Source organism: Mesoplodon bidens (assembly GCF_964165515.1).
Source record: "Mesoplodon bidens genome assembly, chromosome: 19".
NCBI lineage: Eukaryota > Metazoa > Chordata > Mammalia > Artiodactyla > Ziphiidae > Mesoplodon > Mesoplodon bidens.
The window spans coordinates 8,752,229-8,777,619 of NC_138179.1; the positions used below are offsets into that span (position 1 = coordinate 8,752,229).

Below are 25,391 nucleotides of genomic sequence, written 5' to 3' on the forward strand. Positions count from 1 at the left end.
AAGATGTTGTGGTACTGGTATAAGGTTAGGCGTATAGATCAATAGAATACAATTGAGAATCCAGAAGTAAACCTTTACGTTTATGGTCAATTGATTTTTGACAGGGGTGCCAAGACAGTTCGATGGGGAGAGAAGTCTTTTGAGTAAACAACGCTAGGACAACTGGATATCCACATGCAGAAGAATGAAGTTCGAGCCCTCCCTAATACCTACACAAAGATTAACTTGAAGTAGATCATATACGTAAATACAAGAGCTAAAACTATAAAACTTTTAGAGGAAAACACAGGAATAAATCTTCATGACCTTTGGTTAGGAAATAGTTTCTTAAATATGACAACAAAAGCACAAGTGACAAAATGAAAAACAGATACATTGGACTTCATTGAAATTGAAAACTTTAGAGCTGTAAAAGTTACCGTCAGGAGTGTGAAAAGACCCACAGAATGGGAGAAAATATTTGCAAATCATGTATTTGATAAAGGACTGGTATCTAGAATATATAAAGAACTCTTACACTCAATAATAAAAGTAAATAGCCTACTGAAAAATGGCAAATTACCTGAATAAACATTTTTCCAAAGAAGATATTTAAGTGACCAGTAAGGAAAAGATTTTTGCTCACTGTCATTAGTCTTTAGGGAAATGCAAACCAGAACAACAGTGAATACTACTTTTCACTGACTACTAGGATAGCTATAATCAAAAAAGACAGATGAGGGAATTCCGTGATGGTCCAGCGGTTAGGGCTCCATGCTTCCACTGCAGGGGGCATGGGTTCCATCCCTGGTCTAGGAACTAAGATCCCGAGTGCCGCACAGCGCGGCCAGAAAGAAAAAAACCCAACAAACACCAAAACAGAAAAAAAGACAGATCATAGGCTTTGGGAGGGTATGGAGAATTTGGAACCCTCATACGTTGCTGGCGGGAATATAACTTGGTGCAGCCCCTATGGCGTATAGTTTGGTAGTTGCTCAGATCATTAAACGTAGAGTTACCATATGACCTAGCAATTCTACTCTTAGGTATATACCCAAAAGAAATAAAATTACATGTCCACACAGCACTTGTACCTGAATATTTGCAGCATTTTTCGTAATAGCCACAAAGGAAACAACCCAAATGGCTGTCAACTGATAAATGGATAAACAAAATGTGGTATATCCATATAATAGAATATTATTCGGCCATAAAGAGGATAAAGTACTGATCCTTGTTACAACCTGGATAAACCTTGAAAGCACTGTGATAAGTGAAGCAAGGGATTCACAAAAGACCACCATATATTATATGATTTATGAAATGCTCTGAATAGGCACATTTATAGAAACAGAAAGTGGATTAGTGGTTGTTTAGGGCTGGGGGTGTTGGGGGTGAAATGGGGGGAAACAGCTAATGAGTAATGGGTTTCTTTTGGGAGAGATAAAAATATTCTAAAATTGATTGTGGTGATGGTTGCACAACTCAGTGAATATACAAAACTATTGAATCGTACAATTTTTTTTTGTGTGTGGTACGCGGGCCTCTCACTGCCGTGGCCTCTCCCGTTGCGGAGCACAGGCTCCGGACGCACAGGCTCAGCGGCCATGGCTCACAGGCCCAGCCGCTCCGCGGCATGTGGGATCTTCCCGGACCGGGGCACAAACCTGGGTCCCCTGCATCGGCAGGCGGACTCTTAACCACTGCGCCACCAGGGAAGCCCTGAATCATACAGTTTGAATTGGTGAATTGTATGGTACGTGAACTGTATCTGAATAAAGTTTTTTTTTTTTTTTAAAGAAGAGAGTGACATACTATGTTAAATGTTGCAGATAGATCAAGTAAGATAAGGAGTGAGAATTGACCATTCCTTTTATTTATTTATTTATTAAAAATTTTTTTTTGTTTTTGATGTGGACCATTTTTAAAGTCTTTATTGAATTTGTTACAATATTGCTTCTGTTTTATGTTTTTGGTTTTTTGGCCGAGGGGCATGTGGGATCTTAGCTCCCCGACCAGGGATCGAACCCGCACCCCCTGCATTGGAAGGCGAAGTCTTAAGCACTGGACCGTCAGGGAAGTCCTGACCATTCGTTTTAGCACCGTGGAAGCCATTGGTGACCTTCACAAAAACTGTTTTGGTAGAGTGATGAAGCGGGTTCAGGCGAGAACAGAGGGAGAAGAGTTGGAGACAGTGAGTATAGACAGTCTCGAGGCAGCTTGCGCTAAAGGGAACAAATGGGGTCGCAGAGGGTCAGGAGCGAGTCTTTTGTTTGGTTCTAAGGTAGACGTCCTTTGTATGCTGTTTGTTTCCTGATGGAAATGATCCAGTAGAGGACAGCATGCGTGTTTCAGGAATGAGGTCAGAATTGCTGGTGAGTACACAGTCGAGAGGGGTTGGTCTGATGGACAGTTCGTCCATAGGTATTGGAGGGAAGGCAGGTGTGTAGCTGCCCTTGCAAGTAGCTGTGGGGTAGGGGCATGTGGAGGTTCTTAGCGGAGTGCAGGGGCTGGAGGTTTGAGAAAAGAGGAGGTGTGGCAGAGTCACCTAAGCGAGCGGGAGAGTGAGTAGGTGGGGAACCGAGTGGAGTTATCGGGAGCGCTGAAGACCCACGTAAGGCTGGTGGAAATGATGTTAAAGTGAGCGAGACCAGTTCACTCCTTGTCTTTTTCTCCAGTCAGCTCAGCCGCATGGATGCAGGTACTGGGATTTAACATGGTTTGGGGTTTTGCCAAGGAAGTACAGGTACATGATCCCTTATCTGCAATTCTGAAATTCAAAGAGTTCTGGAAACTCATAGTGTTTTGTTTTGTTTGTTTTGGCAAGTTTGGTAGAACATTGTGGTGGCAACATCTGAACTGAATGGTTCTGAAGCTATAGAAACTTATAAGGCTTTATTTGTTCCACTTAGTGGAAATGTTCCATGTATTTTGCTGCATAAATATATTAATGTGTTTGACTTCGGGTTGCTGCCCCAGGCTTCACTGGGACGTTTATGGGGTATATACACTGTATCACCTTCCCCCAAATCGAAAAAGTTCTGGATTCCAAGACACATCAATCCTCAAGGGATTGTGAATCTGTATGACAAAGGGACAGCGTGCAGGGGAGTCGAGGATGTTGACCAGGAGTGACTATCCTGATGGACTGTGGAATCACATGCACCTGAGTAAGGAGAGAAGGGAGCGTGTGAGGAGAGGAGGAGGCGTGCTGAAAAGGTGGCAGGATCCATGGGTTATCGCTCCTGGTGGGGCTGAGGAATTATTGGAGTCTGAATCCCGGAAGGAGAGGTTGAGGTTTGTTTCAGCTGGGCTTTTAATCCTTAAAGGACCTAATTACAGAATACAAGTTAGTACTGCCCTTCCGGTTTCTTACTTGTGAATCCTTTCTAGTAAGATCTTCTCTAGTTCTGAATGACTCCCTCTTTATTCTTTCGGTACAAACGGTATGCTGTATGGTGTCATTAAAAGAATCATTGCCAAAGAATGCCCAGAAATAGTCAGTGATTGAGCTGGTGTCCCAAAGGATATATAAGCCCCCTCCTCACCTTTTTTATAGATAGAATAAATATATATATACACACACACCAGGACATCTGCCTGGTGACCAAGGGACAGAATACTGGAAATGGGGGCTGTTGGAAGTTCTAAACAGTAGCACTCCTGGCACATTGTTACTTTTGGTACAGATTAAGGAAGAGTGGCTTAATGCAGTCACTTAGTCCTTGTACAATTCTTTCTACGTGTAGGAAAAAGAAAGGAAAAACAAATTGGCAAAAAGAAGTTCTTTAGCAGTCGAATTGCCTAATTCCCACTCCGTCTTCACACATCGGAGCCTAATACTGATAGTGATTTACTTACACTTCTAGTTAATAATTAGACATTGGGAGACACTATATATCACAACTAATGGAACATATGGGGTCTGATGAGAAAGTTTTCTGTTTCAACTAATAAATTTTAACCCAAATGGCCAAGCCTAGTGAAATATCATGGCCTTTGAAATATTTTAGAACTGTGCTGAGAAAACAATGTGACTTTATTCAGTGAATGGATTTATCATCCCTTCCAAATCACAGGCCTTAGCTCCAGCCCTGGAGTGGAGGCATGAGGCAACACTGAATCAGAAAGTGGAAAAACTAATCAAATCCTTAGAGACCAAGGACAGTGAGGCGGAGTTAGGCTGACTTTTTCAGTGGTAGCCTCTAGCTGTACATTTTCTGATTTTAGTAAGCAAAGGAGGGTTATCTGTAACGTCAGTAGTAAGGTGCACTTGGGTTTTATTCATACACCCTGATTTCCCTCCACTCTTCCCTGTGTTATTATTCTGGTGAATATTGTAATTGCCACTGCAGAAGTTGGGTGCTTTTCATCTTTGATCACAGTATCTAGAACGCAGCTCTTTGCTTTTAGAAATATCATTGAATAGTCACTGTGTGCAAGGCCGTGCGTGGAGTTCTGTGGGAGGAGAGGATTTGAGTGAGAGCGTACCCTGCCCTCAAGACACTTACAGCCAAGCAAGGGAGACGACATGAACATAGACAACCAGAGTGCTTGGCGAGGGGGTGATAAGGAATTCAGGAGAGGGAGAGATTAATAACAGTCTGGGAGAATTAGAGAAGGCTGCTGGGAGGAGATGGCGTTTGATCCAGGCCCTTGCAAAAGGATAGAGAGGGTGATCTGGAGGGTGAGGTTGAGGGGCAGGCTGAGGAGGAGGGGATTGTGGGAGCAGGGGTGGGGGTGTGGTCACAGGTCATGGAAAGGGAAGAGCAGTTAGTTGTCCTAATAGAATAAATGATAAGGGAGAGCATCGCTTTTGCCCCAATTTAGCATGGCCTAGTTTGGGAAAGCTCTGCAAGTAATAGCCTACTTTGCAAGTATTGACTCACTATTTTTTGTGAATCTTCTGTGCTTTTTACATTTTCTTCCTTCCATTCTGCTTTTCCTTCATTTCATATCTTATTTGTTATCCACTGTTGACAACCAGTAGAAAGGAACATTGAATTACTGTACTTGTTCATTGTTGTTGTTAGCAGCTGTCGTGATTCAGCTCTGGAAGGTGTTGAATTTTTTTGTCCCAAATTGCATTTTGTGATTATCTGATGAGTATTGTTATCTGATGTTGACAGTATTTCTCTTTATTGAAATACTTACATTTTACTAAGTGCTTTACTTTTAACATGTTTTAAAATCACAAATCAACTTTGTTGAGGTACAGTTATTATGAGGAAACTGAGTCTCACTCAGAGAGGTCATATAACTTGTCCCAAACTACGCAGCTAGTAACGGGCATAGCTGGAATTCAGAACCCAGATATGTCAGACTCCAAAGCCCTGGCGTTTTACGGACTCATTGGCAAATGTTTACAGTTACATTGAACCATGGGGCGCACTCACTCACGGAATTGAAAGCTCATATCTGGAAGCATGAGACCTTAGAAAATGGGAGATGGAAACCTGCAACTGAGATTTGACAAACCTATTTCATAGATAAAAGATATTTAAATAGAAAACACTATACTGAAATTAATTCAGATCTTTATTATAAAGATGTCAAGACACCTTTCTTGTAGTAAAAAAACAGCTTGAAAATACTACAGGAAGGGGTCAGGGTGTGGGGGGTGGTTAGAGGAAGCACAAAAGATCTGTTTCCTCTCTTCTCTTCCCGAGAAGAACCAAGTTTTTCCTTTGGGAAATGAGACCCAAGAGGGAGGCTAGATCTACATCATTTTAACAGTAAAATAATGAGAGGTGTTTAAGATCTTTCCATTCATTTGGATTAAACAGTTTTGTTTTTGTTTTTTTTAATTCAGGTACTCTTGGGATGGTTAAAAAAAAGGGTAATTCCTACCCACTTAAACCACCCAGTTCTCTAGGCCTTGTGTGAGATGTGAGAGAAGGAGAATATTGTTTGAGGAGGAGGAGGTGCTGGTAATCGGTAGTGATAAAAACAAGGAGGTTCCTCAGTTGCTTGGGTACGTAGTGGTGCTCTGGATTAGAGGCAGGGTATTACAAAGTACAATTTCTTTTGTTTAAAAACAAAAGGAGTGTGTGTGTGTGTGTGTGTGTGTGGTAAAGTAAACAAAAATTCAATATTTTCTGCCAGAAGCAATTTTTCCCCCTCTGTGTGTATGTATATTTATTGAACTCCTTCTGTGGCCAGTGGACAGGATAGAGTGGTGAGCACAGTCAGATACATTCTCTGCTCTCTGTGAGGTAGACAGTTGGCCAGTGGAGGAAATGGACAATAGGCATGTAATCCACTAATAAAATGTAAATTAAGTACAGCAAGAACATCATGTGAATGTGTATAGTGGGGTGCAGTTAAGAGAGGCTTTCCTGAGGAAACGGTGGTTGAGCTGAGATTTAGCGAATGAGGAGAGAAGGTGGGATGTAAGCCGGTTAATGGCTAGGGAAGCGTGATCCAGGCAGTTGCAGGTGCAAAAAAGGGCTGCATGGTGGGAGCGAGCCTGGGAGCATTTCAGGTACAGAAGGAGTGCTGGTGGGACTGGAGCACCTAGGTGGAAGGTTAGGCTGGAGAGGTAGGTAAAGGGGCCTTTAGGCTGCAATAAGAATTGTATACTCTGGCGTACGTGCATTTTGAAAACATCACTCTGTACGGAGCAGAACAAAATGAAGGAGGGGCGGGTGCAGATACCAGGAGCCCACTACACTAACTCAGGTGAGAGCACGTCTGTTTCATTCTTCATTGCTTCCCCAATGTGCTAAATGTTTATGGAGTGAATGAAGATGATAACAGCCTATACTAGGGTACAGGCAGTGGACATAGAGAAAAACGGACAGGTTCATGAACTGGTGGATCACATATATAAGTCTCGGAGATAGATTAGATATTGAGTGTAAGGGAAAAGGAATTCCAGGGATAACTCTTAGGTCATTGAAGCCTTGAAAATAGAATGAAATTCTTGGGGGGGAGCACATGGAGTGAGAAGAAAAGAAAGCTTGGGACTTCCCTGGTGGCACAGTGGTTAGGAATCCACCTGCCAATGCAGGGGACACAGGTTCAAGCCCTGTCCGGGAGGATCCCACATGCTGCAGAGCAACTGAGCGTGTGAACCACAACTACTGAGCCTGCGTGCAACAGCTACTGAAGCCCATGCTCCACAACAAGAGAGGCCACTGCAATGAGAAGCCTGCGTACCACAACGAAGAGTAGGCCCTGCTCACCGCAACCAGAGAAAGCCTGCGCAGAGGAACGAAGACCCAGCACAGCCAAAAATAAATAAATTGATTAATTAATTAATTAAAAAAAAAGAAAGCTTGGAACTGAGTCTGAGGGTTGTTAGCATTTAACGTTTGGGTAGACGAGCTGGCTGAATATGGCGTAAAACGAAGGAGGTGCCTCAAAGATGCCAAGAAAAGGGTGTTTCGGGAAGGTGAGAATATCCAGCGTCACTTGCTGCTTCAAGAAGTCTAGAAGGATGAGTCGTGACAGATGTCCATTAGACATGGGCATCTTGAGACCCGGGCCTGAGGTGTTTCAGTAGAATAATGGAGCCAGAACTGTTGGGTGGTGCAGAGTTGGTTGAGGAGTGAGTGGGCAATGTGCAAAGGGGACAGAGAAAAAATAGTTACCTATGGGCACTGGGTCATCTTGTGGCGATTTTATACTATAGGTGTGGACAATATAGTGGATTTATCTTTTGTATGCTTCAAATATAGTATGAAAATTGCAGATGACTCCTTTTGGGTATAATTTGAAAGACTGGAGATCTGAGAACTAAAAAAAAAAGGGTAGTAAAGCAGGAGTTAGAGCAGAAATAGATATTTCTTCACTAAGAATTCTTGTGGGAGCTAGAGAGGAAGCTGTAGGAAGAGTAAACCCAAGCCTTGTGAATCCACTTTGTATAGCTATCAGTAAGGGAGGGGCTGAAACACACGTAAGAGGGGTTGACTGCACTTCTTTCATATGCTCTCTATGTATTGGGGAGGGAGTTTGAAAAATCCTGACTCAGTGAGGCTAAGTAAGTTACATACAGGGTTGCCCCAGCCTTTTTTCCATCTCAAGCATCTGTGGCTATGAACCATGGAAACCTGAGAGGTAGGAGTCAGTAACTGTGGGTTACAAATTCAGAAAGCCAGGGAATATGAGGCTATAAAACCAAATGCATTAAAAATTACTTGGATTTTTGATAAGGGTGCCAAAACAATTCAGTGGGGAGAAGAATAGTCTTTGAAGGGACTTCCCTGGTGGCGCAGTGGTTAAGAATCCGCCTCCAATGCAGGGGACATGGGTTCCATCCCTGATCTGGGCAGATCCCACATGCTGCAGAGCAGCTAAGCCCGTGTGCCACAGCTCCTGAGCCTGCGCTCTAGAGCCTGTGCTCAGCAATAAGAGAAGCCACTGCAATGAGAAGCCCACGCACCACAACGAAGAGTAGCCCCCGCTCGCCGCAACTAGAGAAAAGCCCACGCACTGCAACGAAGACCCAATGCAGCCAAAAAACACAAAAAACAATGTATTCAAATAAAAGTAAATCTATAAAAAAATAAATCTGTTTTAAAAAAAAAGAATGGTCCTTGAACAAACGGTGCATTTGGATATCCACATGCAATGGAATGAAGTTGGACCCCAACCTTATACCACACATAAAAGTTAACTCAAATGGTATCCCAGATCTAAATATAAGAACTAAAATTATAAAGCTCTTAGAAGAAAACATGGGAGTAAATCTTCATGACCTTGGGTTAGGCAGTGGCTTCTTAGGTACAATACCAAATACGCCAATGACAAAAGAAAAAATTGGACCACATCAAAGTTAAAAACTTCGATGACAATCCACAGAATGGCTGTTAATAAGGGACTGGTATCCAGAGTATATAAAGAACTCTTAAAACTCAATCATAAAAAGACAACCTAATTAAAGAATGGGCAAAGCATCTGAATAGACATTTCTCCAAAGAAGATATGCAAATGGCCAGTAAGCACAGAACGATGATTAACTTCATTTGCCATCAGGGAAATGCAAATCAAAACCACATGAGATAATACTTTACACCCACTAGGGTGGCTATAATGAAAAAGTCAGGTAATAGCAAGTGCTGGCAAGGATGTGGAGAAGTTGGACCCCTCATATGCTGGTAGTGGGAAGGTAAAGTGATGCAGCATCTTTGGAAGACAGTCTGGCAGTTCCTCAAAATGTTAAACGTAGAGTTAACTGTATGACCTAGCAATTCTCCTCTTAGGTATAAACACAAGAGAGATGGAAGCATGTGTCCACACAAAGACTAGTACATGAATGTCCATAGCAGCATTATTCATAATAGCCGTAAAGTGGAAGTAACCCAAATGTCCCTCAGTGGTGAATGGCTAAACAAAATGTGGTATATATACACAAAGGAATATTTTTTATGCACATCATACAAAAATACTCTGTATGATGAATTTGATTACAAACATGAAAATTTTAAGAATTTTTATTGGAGTATAGTTGATTTGCAATGTTGTATTAGTTTCAGGTGTACAGCAAAGTGATTCAGTTATACATATACATATATCCACTCTTTTTTTAGATTCTTTTCCCATATAGGCCATTACAGAGTATTGAGTAGAGTTCCCTGTGCTATACAGTTGGTCCTTATTAGTTATCTGCTTTATATATAGTAGTGCGTATGTGTCATTCCCAGTCTCCCAGTTTATCCCCCACCCCCTGCTTATCGTGACCGTAAGCTTGTTTTCTGCATCTGTGGCTCCACGCAGCGGTGGACGATGCCACGGCATCCACGAAGGAATGTTACTCAGCCATAAAAAGGAAGGAAGTATCAACATATGCTACAATGTGAATAAAGCTTGAGAATCTGTTAAGTGAAATAAGCCAGTCCTAAAAGGCCGTATATTATATGATCCTCTTTATATGAGATGTCCAGAATGGGCATATCTATAAAGACAGGAGGATTAGTGGTTGCTTAGGGCTACTGGGGGTATGTGGCTGGTGGATACTGGGGATGACAACTAGTATGGGGTTTCTTTTAGGCGGGATAAAAATGTTCTAAAATTAAATATGATTGCACAGTTCTGAATTTACTAGAAAGTGCTGAATTATATACACTCTGAATGGGTGAATTGTATCGTAAGTGAATTATAGCTCAATAAAGTTTTAAACAGTTATTTGGCTTTATCTGCAGCAAATCAAAATAAATGTTATTGGTATTATCTCTAGTATGTTTTCATGTTTTAGGGAACAGAAAAATATAAGAGCTTTTTTTTTTTTTAATAAATTTATTTGTTTATTTTTTGGCTGTGTTGGGTCTTCGTTGCTGCATGTGGGCTTTCTCTAGCTGTGGCGAGCAGGGGCTACTCTTCATTGCAGTGCACGGGCTTCTCATTGTGGTGGCTTCTCTTGTTGCGGAGCACAGGCTCTAGGCACGCGGGCTTCAGTAGTTGTGGCACGCGGGCTCAGTAGTTGTGGCTGGCGGGCTCTAGAGCACAGGCTCAGTAGTTGTGGTGCATGGGCTTAGCTGCTCCGTGGCATGTGGGATCTTCCCGGACCAGGGCTCGAACCCGTGTCCCCTGCATTGGCAGGCGGACTCTTAACCACTGCGCCACCAGGGAGGTCCTACTTGCATGGTTTTAAATAACGTGTTTATATGGCTGTTGATTTATTGATGTCCGTCATTTTTCAAATCCTCTCTTGATTTCCCATCGTGGTAGTGAGGGCCTGCTCCCTCCTCACTCCCAGTACTTCAGTTCTCCATTCTTCTGTTGTACTTATTGTCGCAGTTTTGTGAAAACAATTGTTTCCAATATATGATTAAATAAATGTTCACAAGTGATGTACTATGATTCCATTTCCTTACAAATTTGTTTTTTCCTAGAGCGAATAATACCCGCTTTTAAAAGGTGTACTTAACCTATCATGTTCCCCCTTCCTCCTGGAGCTCCCTGGACTCTTCCTGTCTGGAACAGGCTCCCTGGGGCTGGGCCACCTGTGGTCCTGGGACTTGCCTCCCTTCTTGCCTGAGGTAGACCTGTTTTCTAACATCTCCTGTCTTCGTCCTTCTTTTTTTTTTTTTTTTTTGCGGTACGCGGGCCTCTCACTGTAGTGGCCTCTCCCGTTGCGGAGCACAGGCTCCAGACGCGCAGGCTCAGCGGCCATGGCTCACGGGCCCAGCCGCTCCACGGCATGTGGGATCTTCCTGGACCGGGGCACGAACCCGTGTCCCCTGCATCGGCAGGCAGACTCTCAACCACTGCGCTGCCAGGGAAGCCCTGTCTTCGTCCTTCTCGCCATGTGCTCTCATTTTACTGAGACACATCTTCCTGTGAAGGAGCGTGTGGAAAGTAAACTGTTGAGTCCTTGCCTATGTGAAATGCTTTATGTAACTCTCATACTTGGTTAGTATTTTGGCTGTGTATGGAACTTGAGGTTGAAAGTTATTTTCCTCAGAATTTTGAAGGCCTTGCTCTGCTGTCCTCTGTTATTGCTATTGAGATGTCTAATCCCATTTAGATTTACAGTCCTTAATATTTAGGGTGACTCTATAATTCATTGTCAAAACTAGGACCCTTGAGGTGCTAGCCTGAAAGAATAGCAGGACAGCAGGCCTTAACCGGGACTCTCTGGGGTAGCTGGGGCCATGTGGTCACCCTCTTTACATGTGACCTATTTTTCCTCTAACCATTTAGGATCTTCTCTTTGCTTCTGGAGTTCCACATTTCACGATGATGTATCTTACAAAAGGTCCTTTTTCCTTCATTGCACTAGGTTGCACTAGATTGTGGTGGGTTCATTCTCGTCCTTCGATTTGGGGAAGTTTTTAAAATTATTTCATTAATAATTTTCCCCCAGCCTTTGTTAGGCAGGTGTTTGACATTCTGGATTATCCTCTAAGTTTTTTTCTTCTCTCACAAATAATCAAGGGGATATCATCTTTTTGCCTTCTTGTTCTATATCTAAGAGGTTTTTGTACATTTATCTTCCAGTTATTCTACTGAAATTTTTAAACATTTCTGTTTTGCGTTTAATTTCTTGTTTTACTCTTTTCTCATAGCATCCCGTTCTTGTGGAAATGTGTCTTCTCTCACTTCTCTGAGGTCATCCATCGTGAGTTCTTTTCTCTCTTTTCTTTTTCTTTCTTTTTTTTGTGTGCATTTGTTTCGTTTGTTCTCTGCCTTGCTTTCTTAAGTCCCTTTTTTTTCTGTTTGTTTTGGTCTGTGTCTGAGGCTTTCCTCAGATGCTGGTGATCCTTAACTGTCCCTTTGTGTTTCAGAGTAAGGCATTCAAAAGTATGTCTGAAACCTGGGCAGAGCTTTCTGGCTCCTTTATATATAATTTTGCTGTGAACTAATGTCTTGGTTGTCAGAACGTGGAAGTCTTATTTTCTGGGGAGACAGGGGATGACCATGCGGTTTCTCCAGAAAAGGCTTCTCTGCTCTCCTGCCTAGGAAGTTTTACACATGGTGCTAGCGTTCTGTGTAGAGGGGTGGGGGAAGGAGACAGAAGGTCCTAGAGGTGAGCATCGAGCCTTTCCCTTATGCCCCATCTCAGCCTTCCGTGCCTCATATCTCTCAGTTTGGAGCTTTTGTGTCTCCGTTTTTCCAGAGAATAAAGCGTCTTCTCTCCCTGTGGGGTGGTCACTTGGCTGTGTGGGATAATGGAGAAGGCCCAGTGGTTCTGCCCCCCTCCCCCTTCTCCACCTTTCAGGGTAAGTGCCCTCCAAGAGCTCATCTCACAGGGATTCTGTGGGCCTCATTAGCTCCACCCTCACCTTTATTCCCCCTGGACATTTGGGTGATAACTTCCTTTTACTCCTTCATCTCCTGACTGTCTTTGAAAATTTGTGAAAAGCTACTCTCATTAGCTCTCCCTTTTCTCTTCTTCCTTGCGGGTTAATACATTTATTTTTTTCCCTCTACTGTCTTTTAGAGGAGTTGAGAAGGGAGAAGAGATAGACTAATGTGTTCAAACTGCCATTTTTAACTGATTCTGGCATGCATTCTTCCAGGCAAAGTATTATAAATGTTGATTCGATTCTGAATAGTACTATTGGTGCCATTCCTCACATACGTTGTTATGGGTTAAATAGGTTTTTGTGGGCTGACCTGGAAACCCAACTACATCTATGATTTTCCCCTAGAACTAGAGAAACAATCAAGCCTTTCTGAATTGACTCTCTGGAGGAATTATAACAGACTGGAACAAAAATATTTCATATACCTCTCCATTTTCCAAATCACATAGAAAATTAGGACTATTGTATCATCATTGTTGAAATAAAAAGCTCCAGTAACTAACAGAAACTGGAATTTTAATGGAAAAGTTTGGTCATAAAGTTAAGCTGTGAAAATTGAACTGAGAAGCAAAGCTAAGTTCTTCAGCAGTATCCCTAAAACTTCATTATTCGGCAGCTTTTTTGAAAGCATTTTTCCTAATCAAATTTAAGCCCAGTGATAGTCAGAGCTGTGGGAAATAGCAATAGCCACGAGAAGCATTTGTTTACTTATTTTCTTGCTACTTTCTTATTCTTGCCTTGCACACAACAGGGTCTTCTGAAACATTGGACTGAATAAACTAGACTCAGCCAGATAGACTAATAAAACTCTCTTCCTAACCATGAATCACTTCGGTAGTGAAAATGCAACCCAGAATATGTAAAGTACACAGGATGCTTGAGAGTAAATGCTGCACCAGCTTGGTGTTGGAACTGCAGAGACCACTGCGAGTGTAACAGACCCACTGCGGTCATGGGGCTCCCGTTTCCAGCCTCCCACGTTGTGCTGGGGCAGCTTTCCCTGAGCTCTCCTTCCCAGTGGTCGTGATGGCCCCCGTCTCAAGGGATCAGAGACTATTAGGAAAACCAGGAATCGTGGCTGTTATCTCTTATGTGGCTGGAACAAGGTAAGGGCAATGAGATGTAGTGATTCCATTATTTTCCTTCTTTTTTATTTTGTTTTCTCTTCTTTTTCTTCTTCTTTTTTATTAAAAGAAAAAATTATTTTTGTTAACCTCTCCCCACCCCCACCCCCCCACCCCCCCCACCGCCTCCCCTAACCTTGCTTTTGACATCATGTTGACTAGGAACCAGAGCCCGTTTTGGCTTAGCCTTAAGGGCAGCTGTTTATAGAGTAGCGGTGTTACATAGGGTTCCTGTATCATGTGTCTGTGTAACACTGGATTTGGATCTTGTATTTAGCTGCCAGAAGTGACTGTGATGAAGTAGGGGAGATAAACTGATAGATTGGCTGCCAGAAAGATGTTGGGAGTCAATCAGATAAACAGGGCAGAGAAATAGCTTGCTGTTTTCTAGTGATAATAAACCAGAGGCCTCTGGTCCCCGCATTTTTAAACATAATTGCCATCGTAGTAATAATGTAAGCAAATGAGAAAACATCACAGTAGGTTTTTTATTTGCGATTGAGATATCCTTTTCCCTTTTGCAATAAAGGTTCGTCCTATATGGAAATGAATATTTTTACAAATTTGTTTTGCTTCTTCCAGTGCCTACTTACATAAACAAGTGACAATTAGAGAGTGAACTACTTTCGTAGGAATTTATCCCTCCTTCCTTATCCTCCCACAGACTTTGGCTGTTTAACTTGATGAACTGTGTCTATATTGCTCCCGTGCCTTACCTACAAAATAATTACTTATTTTTGTGAAGAAACAAGTTTTAAAGTCAAACCTGTGTTATTGACAGGTGATAAGCAGGAAGGAGTTTATTTTAGTGTCTTCCCTTGGATTTCTCTCAGAAGTTTGTTTGTTTATTTATTTATTTATTTATTTATTTATGGCTGCGTTGGGTCTTCGTTGCTGTGCACGTGCTTTCTCTAGTTGCGGCGAGCGCAGGCTACCCTTCATTGCGGTGCGCGGGCTTCTCATTGCGGTGGCTTATCTTGCGGAGTGTGGGCTCTAGGCGCGTGGGCTTCAGTAGTTGTGGCACGAGGGCTCAGTAGCTGTGGCTCACAGGATCTAGAGCACAGGCTCAGTAGTTGTGGCGCACAGGCTTAGCTGCTCTGCGGCATGTGGGATCTTCCCGGACCAGGGCTTGAACCCGTGTCCCCTGCATTGGCAGATGGATTCTTAACCACTGTGCCACCAGGGAAGTCCCTCTCAGAAGATTTTTGGAATTTTAATCTCTGTTGCTGTTTCCCTGCATATAGCACTTGTGTAGGAGAGATGGTATCTAGTTTTATTATTGTAATTTAAAATTCTCCTTCTTTAGTGTTTAACTTTTAAATCCATTGCTTCTTCTCACGTGGGACTTTAAGATCCAATGCAAGCTCTTCAATCTGTGTGTAAGATACATATTTAGGCTTTGATTGCATGCGGTGGGACACCCAGTATTAAGAGGAGAGTAGGAGAGTGATTTAGAGTTCCCATGGAGTTAGTTGTGGGGATGAGAGACTGGCTCTCTGTGTTGTGTTCCCAGTATGCACATACGACTTTCTTTAGGTTCCTTCTTAAAGTTGTTGTGGCTGTGAATGTGTTGGTGTCATATACGGTTAAATTATTTATTAGTAAGCATGCTAGGGTACCAGCTGTGGAAAGCAAGAGAGTGAAGTCCACACTTCTAGTTATATCTAATAAAGGCTTTTTGCCTAAGGAAGACCTTCCTGACTGCTGGAGGTTATAGGTCAGAAGTTAACCATGTACCATTATCCTCTTGGTGAGAAGCTGATGCGTTTTCCTCTTTGCCACCCAGCGCTTCCCACCTGACCTTTTATAGATTCTCCACTGTTATCGATGAGGTGGACAAAACTAATCATAAAAACAATGAAGGGAATGTTGCATACTCATTGATCCATTTGAAATGAACTGCAGTACAATAAGTCTTTCAAATGGACTTTGTTCTCAGCTATTGCTTATAGCTCTTTTTAAAGATACATAAATATGAAAGGGTTAATGGGAATTCAGTCATGCTCCTGCCACTGAGTTGTCCCTTATTGATTGTAGTTTAGAGCTGTCACTATGCCATTCAGAATTCCTCCTGTGCTCTTTTAAAGTCAGTTGGTGCTGGATGATGATAAATAAATCACTTGCTTTCCTTTTTCCCCTAGCTCCTTCGAGAACTCATAGAACGGAAGACCAGCTCCTTGGATCCCAATGATCAGGTGGCCATGGGAAGGTAATTTAGATATGGCTTTCTATTCATGCAAGTAGCCTATATAATAGTTTCTCCCTCTGAGTCTCCTTAATTCAGCCTACAAGGCAACGATTCACCCTATAATTATAAAAGTTGAGAGTTCCCTGGTGGCCTGATGGTTAGGATTCCGGGCGTTCACTGCCGTGGCCCGGGTTCAATCCCTAGTCAGGGAACTGAGATCCCACAAGTCATGCGGCACAGCCAAAAAAAAAAAAAAAAAAAAGTTAAGCAAGATAACAAGAGCTAGACAGACAAAGTGATGGAAATTGTTTACCCTACATTGCCTTAAGTGCAGTTTGAATAAGAGATTATAAAATGCCCATAGGTGTTTATTTTAGGGTTTGTTTCACAAAGTCCTTCTTAATCTCTTTGCTCTCTGGTTTGGGCTGTGATTATATCTGTATCAATCTCTGACCAGTGGGTAAAAAGCATCCACCCAGATGCATGCTCTCAGCTGTCAGGACGTGGCACTGTGCACAACAGGTTCCTTGCTCTGGGAGAGTCTGCCCTAATTTAGACCTCCGCCCCTCCAGTGAAAGCTGTGGCACAATTAGAAATGGAACGTGGTGGTATTACCCAGATGTCAGGGTAGAATGGAAGTAGTGAAGGAAGGCCCTTGTGTGTATGCTTCATCCTGTGGCTGGAAAATAAAAAGGACATTTAGAGTGCTACCTAATGAATAGTGTACATTTAAATGGCCATGAGCCATAATTTGCAAAAGCATGAAAGGAAACAAAAGCTGCAAGTATCAGAATGGGATTCTGGGGCAGAGCCACATCTTGAGATCACAGTGAAAACTTTGTGTGGATGAAATCATTTTGTGTGAGTAAAACATACGAATTTTAGGGTAGGATGTTGATATTTTGTATATCTCTGGAATGCTATAGAGAGCTGTTCACCATAAATTTAATGTGATAGAGCAAATTGCATTTAAGTGATGATTATATTGTACGTTTATCTGACTTTACAATAAAATAGATTATGGTAATTAAGATTATATTAAGATTACAGTAATTGGATTTCCCTGGATTTTTTTTTTTGATGTTAAATTTTCATTGTGTAAATCAGGTAAGATGAGTAGCTGCTGCTGTTTTTCCTTTTTTTTCCCCCACATTTGTTCATATGAGCAATATATGAAGATTTTCTTAGCCCAGTATCTTTTATTTGAAAAATTAATTTCTTTTAATCTAAAACGACTGCAGACTACCAAATGTAAAATAGATAGCTGGTGGGAAGCGGCTGCATAGCACAGGGAGACAGGTGCTTTGTGATCACCCAGAGGGGTGGGATAGGGAGGGTAGGAAGGAGACTCAAGAGGGAGGGGATATGGGGATCTATGTATACGTATAGCTGATTCACTTTGTTATACAATAGAAACTAACACACCATTGTAAAGTAATTATACTCCAATAAAGATGTTAAAAAAATAAAAGTAAAATAAAATGACTGCAGAATATATGAATCTTGTTTGGATCCTGATTCAAGCAAACTAACTGTAAAATTGAGACGACCTGGGAAATTTAGAGTGAATATTTCATAGTAAAGAATTATTGTCAACTTTTTTTAGGTGTAACAGTGGTATTGAGATTATATTGGGGGAAAAAAAGCACTTACCTTTGAACAACACATTCTGAAATATTATGGCTGAAATGAAAATTAAATAAATAAAATGACTGTAAAACTAGTATCAATAGTGGATAATTCTTAACACTTAGCAAAAAGTGGAAAGCACAAGAAAAAGCAGTTGGGCGTTAACAGCGGGAAAGTTAGATGTAAAGAATTCACGTGCTCAACCCAAACAGCAGCTGCAGTATTAGTCATAGAACAGGCCGAGCAGCTAAAACATTAAAAGCAAACCCAAGCAGCTATACTCAGTTTGATGGGTTTTCCTGCAGATTGGTAGATTTAGTGCTTGTCACAGTAACTCCAAATACTAAGGAGCATTGTTAACCAAATTTGCTGTAGAATTTCCCAGCTGCCATTTGTTTTTGTTTTTGTTTTTGTTTCTTTAAGCCATTGCACAAATCCTCTTCTGTTGATTAGTCGCTTTGGCCCCAGACTATCTTGAGGAAGTTGATGTAGGTTGATGATTTCTTTCTGCAGTGTTGTTAGTGAGAAAAATTCCCATTTGTCGATACATGTAACTATTTCCATTAGTGATGATGCATAACATCGCTTGTGAATTTCCTAGGCAGTGGCTTGCAATCCAGAAGTTACGAAGCAAAATCCACAAGAAAGTAGATAGGAAAGCCAGCAAAGGAAGGAAACTTCGGTGAGTTACTTTTTAGAAAAAATGTTCATCTTGTGTGTTGTTATCCTTATCTCTTCTCTTGCATGTTGGCTCTTACATTATTTTTCTATTTCTTTTGATGATTCTGTTTTTAAGGAGCAGAAAAATAACTAAAGCAATATTTGAGGCTTGTTTTGAGACTCCGTTTTTTTTTTTTTTTTACTCTGTAATGGAAAGATAGTTTCAGTTACTTCTTGTTCTACTGTTGTGAATGGATGGGTTAAATGATATTTGCATTTCCCTGAAAGAGAAATAGTAAGGAAATAAGACAAGATTGTTGAAATTGCCTTAGTTTTAAAAAATGATTTCTTTAGAACAATATGAAAATTGTATTTTGGAGTCTTATTTAGACATAGAATTATATTGGTCCATTTTCATGATGCCATACGTGTACACAATATGCTAAAAAGGTAAAAATGAAGGATTCCAGAGAATGTTAACACTGTGCTTAAATGAGATGAGGAATATAATTTATATGAGAACAGAGAGACATTTCTGAGTGTAGGAAAGCCCTCAACCCTGTGAACCCTTGAAGGAGTCTTAAAAGTATGGAGACAAAAGATGGGGCAAGAGTAGAAGTGACATTGCTATGCTTTCAGACTTAGATTCCTTGTAACTATTTTTGTATATTACATAATAATCACTCTCACAGGGCCTCAGTGTCAAAGAAACTACTTGTAATTCAGGTGCACACTGAAAGAAAAAAGTTAAACTCATTGTGTTAGGACAGTTTTAGATGGATAGCTAATCCCACATCCTTATTAGAGCCTACCTGTCATTACATTCCCTTTAGACAAATGTGGATCTGTCTCATTTTAAAATAGCTTCAGAGAAGCAGATTTCACTACTTCAATTAACCTGTTTTAGTATTTAACAAAACTCATCAGGAAGTGCTTATTTTTCTTTAACTTTGCAGAAGTGCAAAGTAGCTTTTCATCATCTTGTGATTGAAAGTCACTTTCTTAAATCTCAGGTTAAATTGTTAGAATTTGTTTATGTTTTTTCATATGTTGAAGTTTCCAAGTCTTCATACTTCTCCAAGTTTGTTTTCAGTGTACTGGTTAAGAGCATGGTCTCAAGAGCCTGACTGCCTGAGTTTGAATCCCAGCTTTGACAGTCTGGGATATGACACTCTAGTAGTTACTCCGAACAAGACCCTTAAACTCTCTGTGCTAGTTTCTTCATCTGTAGAATGGGGATGATAATAGTACGAGACTTGTAGGGTTGCTGTGAGGTTTAAATGAGTAAGTATATATACAGCTTTTAGAACAGTGCCAGGGACACAGCGAGCGCTATATACGTGTCTGTTGCCATCAGTCCTGTCATTATTATTGCTGTTATTATTCCAAGACTGGATCAGTCTCCTCCTGGAATGTTCATTTACTTACTCACTCACATACATGCCTCTTTTGTACCTGTCTCTTTTGTACCCTTCCCCCACCCCGGAAGGATTTAAAGAAGAATGTTATTACTAGTACTTTGTAATTGACCAGGCTGATTAAGTACCTATTCTTTAATTTTGAGATTAGACTTTTCTCCAGTACTGTGCTTTTAAAATTATAGCTTTGAGAAAGACAAATACTCTGTGTTATCACTTGCATGTGGAATCTAAAAAAGGAAACAAACGAATGTACCTAACAAAACAGAAACAGGCTCACAGATACAGAGAACAAACCAGTGCTTACCAGTGGGGTGAGGGAAGGAGGGAGGGGCGAGATAAGGGTATGGGATTAAGAGACACAAACTACTGTGTATAAAATAAATAAGGAGCAAGCATATATTATACAGCACAGGGAATATAGCCATTATTTTATAATAACTTTAGATGGAGTATAATCTATAAAAATATTGAATCACTATGTTGTACACCTGAAACTAATAATATTATAGATCAACTGTACTTCTAATTAATTAATTTAATAGCTTTATGAGGCTTTAAATTTTCTCTAGAGGGAGGAGCCCAGGATTTCAAATCAGGAGACTGGCTCTGTCTGGCTCTATGATTTTGGTTGCTCTTTATTCTCTGAGCCTCACTTTTCTCATTTAATAAGTGGAGATACTAATCCCTACTTCATAGATTTGGTTTGAGGATTAAAACAAGGTGAATATGTCTGGTACGTAGGAAGCATTCGAAAATGTTAGCTTCTTTGGTTTCTTATGTTTATCTGTTGACGTTGCTGTTGCAAATATATGCTCTTCAGAAGAACTGAGAGTGGCAAAACTGCCTTTTCTACATTATCATATTTTTATGAGTTTTAAAACTATTAGGGCAAGTAGCTATAATTGTGTGTCCCTTGAGGGCAAGTATTATACTGTTTTTTCAAGACAGTTCCAACCTTAACTGTCTACCGTAGTTTCTCGTAGACATGTTTTTGGATGATTATAACAGTAAAATTAACACGCTCGTCACGTAAGACTTTCTGTAAGATGCAGCATCCACACTTCACAGTGTGAAGTGAGCAGACTAGGAAGAGTTAGCCTAGGGAAAGGCCACAAAGAATAATGTTTGCCAAAACACAGACTTGAGAGTGTACACGTCCATTTTGGGAACTGCAGTTCATTTGTTTTGGCAGAGACTTAAACTGAGTATGGGGGAATGGCAGGAGATGAGGCTGTATGAATAAGTGAGTGCTAGATTGTGGGCAAGCTCAGAATTCGGACTTCATAGACTGTAGCAAGTCATTGAAAAATAAGGAAGCCTGGGCACCTGTCACAGATTGGAGGAGACTTAAAGAGACACCACAGTTAGGTGCAATGTGGGGTCCTAGGTTGGATCCTGGAAAAGAAAAAGGACACTAGGGAAAATGGGGTGAAGTTTGAATAAGGTCTATGGTTTAGTTAATAGTATTGTACCAATGTTAATTTCCTAATTTTGATAATTACACTATACTTGTGTAAGCTGTTACATTAGAGGAAGCTAGGTGAGGATATACATGAGTTCTCTGCACTATTTTTGCAACTTTTCTATAAGCCTAAAATTACTGCCAAATAAGAAGTAAAAAGAAAAGTAATAAATAAGGTCATGTGCTTTGAATTGTTTTGCGGTTTTATCATCCATATTCACCTGGCTCTCTTTGTGAACATGAATGTGCAGGATGTGGTCAGAATGAGAGTGATCTTGTTAGCAATAGCGACAACTAACATTTATAAAACTCTGTTGGGCACTGCAAAGCAATTTACATGCCGAGGTAGAAAAGGCATAGGCTCTGATGCTAAACTGTCCAGGTTTGAAATCTGACACTTCCACTTACTGGCCTTTAGACCTTGGGCAAGATACTTTACATCTTTGTGCTTCAGTTTTCTCATCTGTCAACCTAGCATGATGATAAAAGGCACATCTCATAGGATTGTTATGCAGATTGAATTAGCTAATTCATGTAAAGTAGTTCGGAAGGTAAGTAACTCACCCAGCGTTACAGAACTAGCAAGCACAAACTTGGATTTGAGCTAATTGGTCTGATTCCAGAGCCCATGCTTCTAACCTGTGGCTATTGAGTTACTTCTCTGGCCAGGACCTTTGCAGCCACCAAAATGATACCTTGGCTACATTAGAATTCTGCCATGATGGATTTAACAAGGGGCCCAGGCTAGATGAGAGTATCATAAATAACTTCCTTAAATTAGACCCCCAGAAGAGCTGGTAGGATGTCCCAACTGTCATCACTGGTACTAGATTCCACCAGTGAGCAAGCTTTGCTCTGTGTGATAGGGTTGGAGAGCAAAGAAATGTCCTAGCAAACATGAACATCACCTCGTGGAAACCTTACTTTAAATGGTAGCAGGTCAGTGGCATCATCCTGGTCAGACTGGGTGTGGCAATTTGCTAGTTGGATGCTAGAAAATAACTTATAAAAAAAAGAAATGTTTTGGTTTTGGGAAGTAATTATCATTATTGATTATCAGTCTTTTACTCAGCATTATCTGTAACTGGATTTGATCATGATTTAAGCAGAATTCATAATGTAAATGAATTAAGCTCTTGGGCCTTTAATAATGAGGTGTCATACTGTGTTTTGTGTTTGTCTATTCTTCAGCAACAAAATTATATTTATCTCTTCTTAGTATGGTTGGTAAAAGGTTTTAATACTAAAACATGCATCCATCCTCAGTAGCACTGAGATTAGGTAAAATGCATTGTATTAAGTACACATTACTAAATCTGATTACTTCTTAAAGCCTGTCTTTCATCATGCAGCTAATAGTTATTGAATATATTTTATTAAAGTGTAAAGGTATTCCACGGAGCAGTGCCATCCAATAAAAATACCTTTACATGTGTAATTTTAAATGTTCTAGTAGCCACAATTAAAAAAGGGGAAAAATGAAACAAGTGAACTTGATAATATATTTCACATAACCCAATATATAAAAAATATTATTTCAACAATTTATTGTTCTAAAAATTATTAGTGATATATTTTACATTTTTTTCATCTCAAGTTTTCAAAATCTGGAGCACATCTCAGTTTGGCACATTTCAGGTGCTCAGTAGCCACATGTGGCCAGTGACTCCCGGATTGGACAACACAACTATAAGGTATAGTTCATAGTCTTTGTCTAGACAGTAAATTAAACCTGTATTTGGACACAGCCAAGAAGAGTTTTCATTTTTTCAGATGAACAGTGAAATTTGGCGAAGCCTAAAGACATTAAAATATATTTATTAATTGTACTTACACTTTATACTTAAATAAAAAGGTTATGTAAATAATTATAGTCTTGTACATTAACGTAACCTTTGGGAGGGCATTTAGCTTACTTTTTCAATTTTAAATATGCATACTTTTCGATTCACCAGCAAAGCAATTCCACATCTCAAAATTTATCCCGTAGAAATGTGTGAACAAACATACAATAATTTATATATAAGAATCTTCACTTCAGCTAAGTCAGAAAGAGAAAGACAAATACCATGTGATATCTCTTATATGTGGAATGTAAAATATGACACAAATGAACTTATCTACAAAACAGAAACATATGCACAGACATAGAGAACAGACTTGTGGTTGCCAAGTGGGGGGCAGTGGGGGAGGGATGGGCTGGGGGTTTGGGATTAGCAGATGCAGACTAGTATATATAGAATGGATAAACAACAAGGTCCTACTGTATAGCACAGGGAATTATATTCAATATCCTGCGATAAACCATACTGGAAAAGAATATGAAAAGGAATGTGTGTGTGTGTGTGTAACTGAATCACTTTGCTATGCAGCAGAAATTAACACAATTTTGTAAATCAACTATGTGTCAATAAAACGAATTTCTAAAAAAGTTTTAAAAAGTCTTCACTTTCGCACTGTTTAATATGGTTTTTAAAGGGGATAGGCTGTACAATGCCTATCAATAGGAGGTTTAATAAATTATAATATATTGACATGACAGAATATCCTGTAACTATGAAAAAGAATAGAATATGACAAAGTGGAAAAAAGCATAATGCAGAATATTAAGTATCTTACAGTCTCATTTTTATGTGAAAATATATAAAGTTTGTATTTGTCTTATATATGGAGAATGCCACAGACAAACTTAACAATGATTAACAGTGATTTAATTAACAGTGGTTATTCCTGGGGGATAGGACTACAGGGAACTTGTCAGCTCTCTATACATTTCCTAATTTGAAATTATATATTATTTTTTATAATTAGGAGATAGCAGACATTAAAAAAAGTATAGTGAACAGATACTTTGTTGTTGCATCTTATAAAAAGTGAAGAATTGGAAGCAACATGAATGTTCAAATATATGAAAATATAGTTATGGTACTTCCATTCCTGGAATTTTGTATATAGCTTTGAGATACAATGCTAAGTGAAAAAAAAAGATATGAAATTATGTGTGTGTATGGATTACTATATAAAATGAACATAATTAACCAAAATATTAACAAAATAATAATATTAATAAATATTAATAACAGTTCTTCTCTAGGTGGAAGAACTATGTATGTATTTTTGTGTGTGCTCAGTTGGTTTGTTTTCCAAATTTTCTGTAATGAATTATGCTTTTTGTTTTACTCTTATAATGGGAAAAATCTCATCACTATTATTCTTTTAAATTCATTTGTTAAAAAAATGAATGAGGGCTTCCCTGGTGGTGCAGTGGTTGAGAGTCCTCCTGCCGATGCAGGGGACACGGGTTTGTGCCCCGGTCTGGGAGGATCCCACATGCCGCAGAGTGTCTGGGCCTGTGAGCCATGGCCGCTGGACCTGCGCGTCTGGATCCTGTGCTCCGCAGCGGGAGAGACCACAGCAGTGAGAAGCCCGCGTACAAAAAACAAAAAAAAAAGAATGAAATTTGGGAGGCTTGGCTATTGGTGGTGTAGTAGGGAATCAAATTCTTTGATGTGTGTAAAAATGTTTTTAAAACTGTAAAACATTACACATGTGAAAATATTTATATCATATTTTTTTGTGGATAGTGTTTTGCCCAAGAACAAGTTTTTCTGGTTAGAATTTTATTGGGATGGGCTAAAAGTTCATTTGGGTTTTCCGTAACATGGAAAAACCCAAATGAACTTTTTTTTTTTTTTTTTTTTTTGCGGTAGGCGGGCCTCTCACTGTTGTGGCCTTTCCCCTTGCGGAGCACAGGCTCCGGACGCACAGGCTCAGCGGCCATGGCTCACGGGCCCAGCCGCTCCGCGGCATGTGGGATCTTCCCAGACCGGGGCACGAACCCGTGTCCCCTGCATCGGCAGGCGGACTCTCAACCACTGCGCCACCAGGGAAGCCCCCAAATGAACTTTTTGGCCAACCAATATCCTATGCATATTGTCCTTCAGCTTCTCCTTTTATAATGAACAGAAAGGGATGCCTTCTTTGAATTCTCTTTGGTGTAATTTCTTCTGTATAAAGTCAAATATTTGTTCAGCCCCCCTTCACCAGAGGATCTCAAAGCACTTTGTACAAAAATACCCCTTTTTTCTATTGGTGGGAGATGGAGGTGACATAACTTAAATTTCTGTAACACCTTGACTGAAGATCTAGGGATCAGACTTGTTATGTACTCAGTTG

General features: G+C 40.3%; 1 protein-coding gene across 2 annotated transcripts in view; it reads left to right on the plus strand.

Annotated features, from left to right (window-relative positions):
* Positions 1-25,391, plus strand: part of AATF (apoptosis antagonizing transcription factor) — a 104,690-nt gene that overhangs the window by 53,190 nt on the left and 26,109 nt on the right. For both annotated transcript variants that reach the window (XM_081218202.1, XM_081218203.1), the window contains 2 exons: positions 15,997-16,064; positions 18,274-18,354. In XM_081218202.1, coding sequence (XP_081074328.1) covers positions 15,997-16,064; positions 18,274-18,354 — 149 coding nt within the window. The remainder of the gene's footprint in view (positions 1-15,996; positions 16,065-18,273; positions 18,355-25,391) is intronic.